Below are 6,448 nucleotides of genomic sequence, written 5' to 3' on the forward strand. Positions count from 1 at the left end.
TTTACTGGTATCCGTGTGCAGTTTTCATTAATGGTACAGAACTGTGTAGGTTTTAAAAAATCTGCTTCATCTTGTAAGCGTAATTTCATATTTTTCTCAACTTCAAGGGAAGATGATTTTGAACTTATAGGGGTTGAGTTCTCATTGATATGAAAACACTGTACAAGTTTGAAAAAAATGAATGAAAACTATAAATTATATAAAGAAGCTGCATTTCACAATACTTTGAAATTCAGTACAAGATCATAATAGATTTATTTCTCCGATATTCATCAATTTCAATAAGGTTCGAGTAATACTGATATAAAAACACTTAACATGTTTGAAAAGATTAAGACGAAAATTGTGAAATCTTTTAAACAAGTGGAAATTGTTGATTTTGTCAAATTTAATAGAAAAAAATTATGGACTTATTGTCCCGATGTTTTTCATTTTAAATGAGGTAAAAAGCTCATTGATATGAAGACACTGTAAGTTTGGAAAGAATCTGATGAAAAATGTTGACATTATCACCTAACCAAGCAGTTTTTCACAATTATTTTTTAATTCAAAGAGACGTAATTCTGGACTTATGGTCCGATATTGCTCATATAGAGTTTGAGTTGGGTCCTCATTGATAAAAAAACCTGTGAAAGTTTGGGAACAATCGGATGAAAATTTTTGACTTCGAACAAGGATTTCGAAATTTCTCAAATTCTAAGGAAGATAACTATGGACGTAATGGTCGGATAATGCTAAAGGGCCCATACCACCTGGATAGTAATACATGTCGCGCTTCGCGCTCTATATGTGGTTCTTAAAAATAAAACTCCGAGGAGTGCTTGACTCTAGGAACACGGATTGCTAGGACACAGCTCCTCCTTGATAAGCGGCTGCTTCCTTTATCGCAACTCATTGTTACAATCAATAATACGTGTCGCGTTCGCGCTCTATATGTGGTAGGGATAGGCCTATGATAGACAACCATAAAAATACATGGATAATAGATGTGTTGTTTGTATTTATTTGTTATTATAAAAACACGTGTAATTTTCATAAGATATTTAAGTGATGTAAGAAATTTTAATTAACGTTGTCACCACGTTGCATCCATTAATTTTAATAAAAATGTCCAATTGTGGCAAAATGGATTTTAAAATGTCGACATAAAATAAAGCTTTATTATAGTATTAACCTGACTCAAAAAAAAAGTCAGCCGCCGAACTGTTCCGTTCGTGCCGGAAACCGGGATGAACCGGGGGCCTTTAGATGACTGTTGCGTAAACAACTTCAGTCTAACGCTCTCCCAACTGAGCTATTCCGTCTGACATTCACTTATGTACTGCTATTTGGTGAAGTTGTGTACAGCGATCGTTATTATATGTCTATTAATAAACTAATACATTGTATGTGTTCGTACCACTACGCCTTCCAATAAACTTGCTTGCGCGATAGGTCGTTAAATATCGAACTACATTGATTCTCCACTAAAAAAGCAAAAAAGAAAAAACCACAAAATAAATATATTTTGATTATGTTTTGTTTTTATACAAAACATCATTTGTTTATATACAAAACGTGAAAGTTTCGCGTATTTGCCCAGTTCCTGTGATCTTTCCCCTGTGATCAGTTGTGAATCAGTTATTAATTAAAACAGTTAGCTTTGCATTATTGGCAATAAATGTTGTAATAAATGTAATAGGCACAAATGCAGTGCTTATTTACACTAATTTACACAAATATCACCACTATGCAAGAAAATCTTAAAACAAAACTATATACATTGATCTGTAAAATAACTTCTCCTCCCATAAGCGAAAAAATAATGCATTACATACTAGTCGCCGCCCTCCAGGGCGACGCCAATAATTAGTGTATATATCATAAGTCATTGTATTGAGTATATACCCATAATTTTGAATTATAAACATTAAATGTGTATACACGATATGTATGTTGCTAAACCCAAAATGTGATCATATATGTGTTCATGTAATTGTTCATTTTACGGTATTACATAAAAAAGTGTATAAATAGTGTGTAATTATTTCCAACGATTTAAACGTAACAAGACCTTTTATTTCATTAGGCGTTGATTTTAATTTTAAATCAACAGCTCATTAAAGAGATTGTAAGAAATCACTATCTTTGTTGACCACCGAATTCGTATAAAATTAAGTACTTGTTTAATTCAATGAGTTTTCAAATGCCTTTGCTTGCATTACTGATTAATAACTTAAATCAATGATTTCATAACAACACAATATATTAAAATACATGGATTAAACCGACCTCCACAAACAGTCTCTCTGGAGGGGAACATCGTCCAGCACGCACCACATCCTACCGTCCACATCCGCGTCCTAAATGTTCATGAGCTTACTACGCTCCAGTAAAATGAATTTTACTCGCATTATATACGCAACAATCCCGGAGGAATAAGTATATGTAGGGTATTAGAACAAGGTTTGATTTAATGAACAAAGTCATAGCTTTGAACCCAGAAAGACTGAATCTGGTCAAAAATTAAATGCAAGGCCACGTCGCGGTACTGGCCGAAAACTGTTCAAGAATATATAATTGAAACGTGTCTGAAATTAATTGTAATACACATGTATCAACACACAATGCGACAACGGAAAATATAATTAAAAAAAACACTAAATACATTTTGTAGATGTATTTTGTAAATTATTAAATTTTATTGATAATACAAATGTATTTCAGATCTTTTGTTTCTCTGCGACCAGTTCTCCACCAGCTTAATAATTAGAAATGCACTGACGCATGGGTCTTACTATGCACATAATAAGTATAAGCGGTATAGTTTTCGATCAGTGGTGCTATCGCAAAAATATAAACTTAAATAAACAATACGTCAATTTTGAAAAGAACTTAATGGCTCGAGTAAAGACTGCTCGTCTTTTTCTCCATCCGCCAAGAGACCACTGGCCAATATCTTACTTATAATTTACTCGTCACAACAGATAAAACGATGTTCTCAGCTGTAACACTTGTGCTGCTCGTGTCATGCTGTGGTGCGGCGTTAAGTAGCTGGATCCCGTACGGGAATGTCGAACCCTATAATAGGCCATATTTATGCCATGATATTGTTGTATATAAACTATTTACTGTCCATATAGGCTTTCTAGAGTACAATTACTCTCGGGATCCATCGAGCCATACATATACCAGGTAATTGTTATCAAATCCCGGTCTACTCTAAGATCACACGTACACTAACCACACTGACCGGGATTGCAAGCGGTTATATTGACCCCTGATGCCATTTTTACACTGAACAAATTTTGAACAATAGTGTTCATAGTGGAGCCTTGCCGATCTGTGTCAAATATAAAGCTTTACATTTTGCTAACTTCGAAATAAATATAAAGAAGTGAAACTTCAGCTGCTGGAGCAGTATTGAATACTTATTATAAACAATATGTTGGTCCTTTATTTAAGGCAAGTGACCGATTGCCAAAACAGTACAAAACAGCACAAAACAGCACAATACAAAACAACATAAACACATATAAGAATAAAGCTGGGGTCACCGCCTTGGAACGGTCGATGCAAACCATTAGGGGTTTAAACCGGTTTTCGAAAGCAATACATCAGACATCGAATTTGTCGTCATATAAATATTGGTTATTTAATACTAAGTTAGAACAAACATGGAATCACTTAAGGAACACTATTTATAATATTGTGTAATGGGGGTACTAGGCATAGCATAAAACATTCAATAAAGGTACAGCAGCATTCGTCACTATTTGTATATCGTAAATGACGTTCAATTAATGATTGCATACAAGTATGGCGTCAGAAAAAGACTTAAGGCAATTAAACACATTAAGGACATGCCTCTGTATACGTCATGTGTATAATGAATGTATGACACCAATAACGGACTTGGTTGCTGAATAATTTTTATTAATTGTAGACATCAAAGGCAAACAATGTAAGTACAATAATAATGTGTTCTTTATTGAGATAAATTCCGTCTGTTCTTAGTTCATATCATGCCCGTGTTTGCCTTGTTGTCAAAACTTGTCATTTCACTTTCCTCCTGAATAAAGCAATTCGAATATGTTCGATAATTAAACGTTATTCAAATAAATTTTATAAATACTATCTACGAACGCAGATAAGAAGCTAAGAAATAAAATACATGCGCAGCTTACAAGTTATGTATATTTCTATAACAAGTATGTACATGTATCTATATGTATTATATATGTTCTACGTATATGCATCTACATTACCTATATACGGTATATGTGAACATTATGTATGTTATATTTACTATGATTTAGCAAATACATAAATTATTGTCATGTACTTACCAGGCCGATATGCATCTGTATCTTGATAACCATACCCTACAGCATCACAAAATATTTAAGATTTAACATTGTTAACAAGGGCAAATAACTGTTTAATATTATGTTATACTGTTTGATATTTTAGGATATTTAAAGACTACATAGAGTATAATAAAATGAATGCTTTGATAGTTTAAATAATCCTCCGTATTTAAACGTGTATCACATTGTGTATTTATTCGTATCATCATACGCTATTCGTTAAACATAAATCAAATTAAAATATAAATAAGAAAGCGTACTGGTCCACTTCCAGTGATTTCCTTTATACAGCTATAGTTATATTGTACTATATATTTTAAAATTGCATTTTGATGAACATGTTTTTTTCAATTCCAAATCAGTTTAAAATATATTACCACTAAACACTTTCACCCAAACTCTACTTCCACGCACGGAAACGCACGCAGGCACATAAACAAACACTCGCACGCCTGCATGGCGAAATAAAAAACCTACATACTATTTCTGAAGACCATCTCGTAGCTTATCGAATGCAAATGTTTAACACTTATTATATAAATGATGTGATGTTCTAATGTGAAAAGATTGGTTTAAACGAAAACAAACAATAGAAAAAGTTTAATTTACTTAGAAGGAATGCACGAATCGTTCGATTAAACGTTGGGAAATCTGTACTTCTTACCGATTACAATGGTAAAACCTAAATAATATGATCCATACGACTTTCAGTTTATTGTTTAACACATTTCTTGGCTACGACAAAAGGTCTGTACTGCTTTATATAAATCATTAAAGCACTGCCATGTGCGTTAATTTGTCTTTAATGGCAACCCCGCACACATCATTATACATCGCACATCAGTTCCTATCTAGTATAAACTATATGTTATATTTACTTAATCCGGTTGGGAATACATGAATATATTTAATGTCGGTACCTTTTGGGCAACGAGGGCAGCACTCGCCCTTCGGTATGTACTGTCCATGACAGTAGACAGTCGGGCAATACACATTGTAACATGACTTTATTGGATATGGTCGTATCGGAGGGTATCCCTTATATGTCTGACTAGACACCGTGCCGCAGAGCGTCACGAAGAGCAAGAATGAGACGGCCAACAACATGGTTATACCTACAATGACAATTTAGTATCACAATGTTGATATTTCGATTACGTAGTTTATATATAAACACCAATTAATATTGCTTTGCTCAAATTAATAAGATCACTCAACCACTGTATGATTACTCCACATTTCGTTAGTTTAGTATTAAAACACTCTACATATATCGGTTTTGCCCTTTTTGCCAAGTAATGTTTTCATTAACCGTATGATGTATCATACTTTTAAATGTATGTAGGCCCTTTAACCAGATATACACGTTGTCTATTATTTCAAATATACACCAACACAAGGGACGGCTTCAAAACATGTAAAAACATCCTTTTAATTTTCTAAATTAACTCATTAAAACGAATATCATCGAGTTTTTTCTTTGAGATTAAACAAAGTTTTATATTAATTGTCTTGATCACTTAATTATTATTTAAAATAAGAAGTATTACAATGCAAACTCACCTTTTGGTGCTGCTCTGGAGAATCTAAGCACACGATAATAACGCTAGAAGCTAGGCGTTTATATACCTGCAAGGAAGGAATTAAAACAAAAAAAGTATGTGTTTCCATCTATATACATATGTTACGAGAATGTCAAATTGCAATCCACCGCGTACGCGTTTACGCTGAATTTGAAAACCGCGGTGTATATCCTTATCTGAATGCTCTCTTTAAATCAAGTATAATCGGATATCATCGACTTTGGTACATTTTCAGCTGCAAATGTTGATGCATGCATGTATTACATGTATTGATATGTTTTTGCAGTGTCGGTAAAAACATATTCGTATGAATGTCAATGTAAAACAATAGTGTTCATGTCAGATAAAAAAAATATCACAATATCAAACCTGAAGACACAGTGCTACACAGCAACGCTTGTCATTACCCGTAAGTCTGATTTCGTAGGCAAGCCAATAAATTATTTATATTGACATTATAAATAATTGTGAGAGGCTACTTTTAAAAAACACTATTATATGACTGTTTAGTTGAGT

At 33.2% G+C, this 6,448-nt stretch overlaps 1 protein-coding gene across 1 annotated transcript; it reads right to left on the reverse strand.

The window, feature by feature from the left end:
* Positions 1 to 3,897: 3,897 nt before the first annotated feature.
* LOC127841212 (kielin/chordin-like protein) lies at positions 3,898 to 5,980 on the reverse strand. Its single transcript, XM_052369877.1, has 4 exons — positions 5,913 to 5,980; positions 5,270 to 5,464; positions 4,329 to 4,364; positions 3,898 to 4,051 (listed from the first exon to the last, which is right to left on the reverse strand). Exons 2-4 carry the CDS (start codon positions 5,454 to 5,456, stop codon positions 4,041 to 4,043), a joined length of 234 nt encoding a protein of 77 aa, XP_052225837.1. The 5' UTR covers positions 5,457 to 5,464; positions 5,913 to 5,980; the 3' UTR covers positions 3,898 to 4,040.
* Between the last annotated feature and the right edge of the window lie 468 nt (positions 5,981 to 6,448).

Source organism: Dreissena polymorpha, chromosome 8 (genome assembly GCF_020536995.1).
Source record: "Dreissena polymorpha isolate Duluth1 chromosome 8, UMN_Dpol_1.0, whole genome shotgun sequence".
Lineage (NCBI taxonomy): Eukaryota > Metazoa > Mollusca > Bivalvia > Myida > Dreissenidae > Dreissena > Dreissena polymorpha.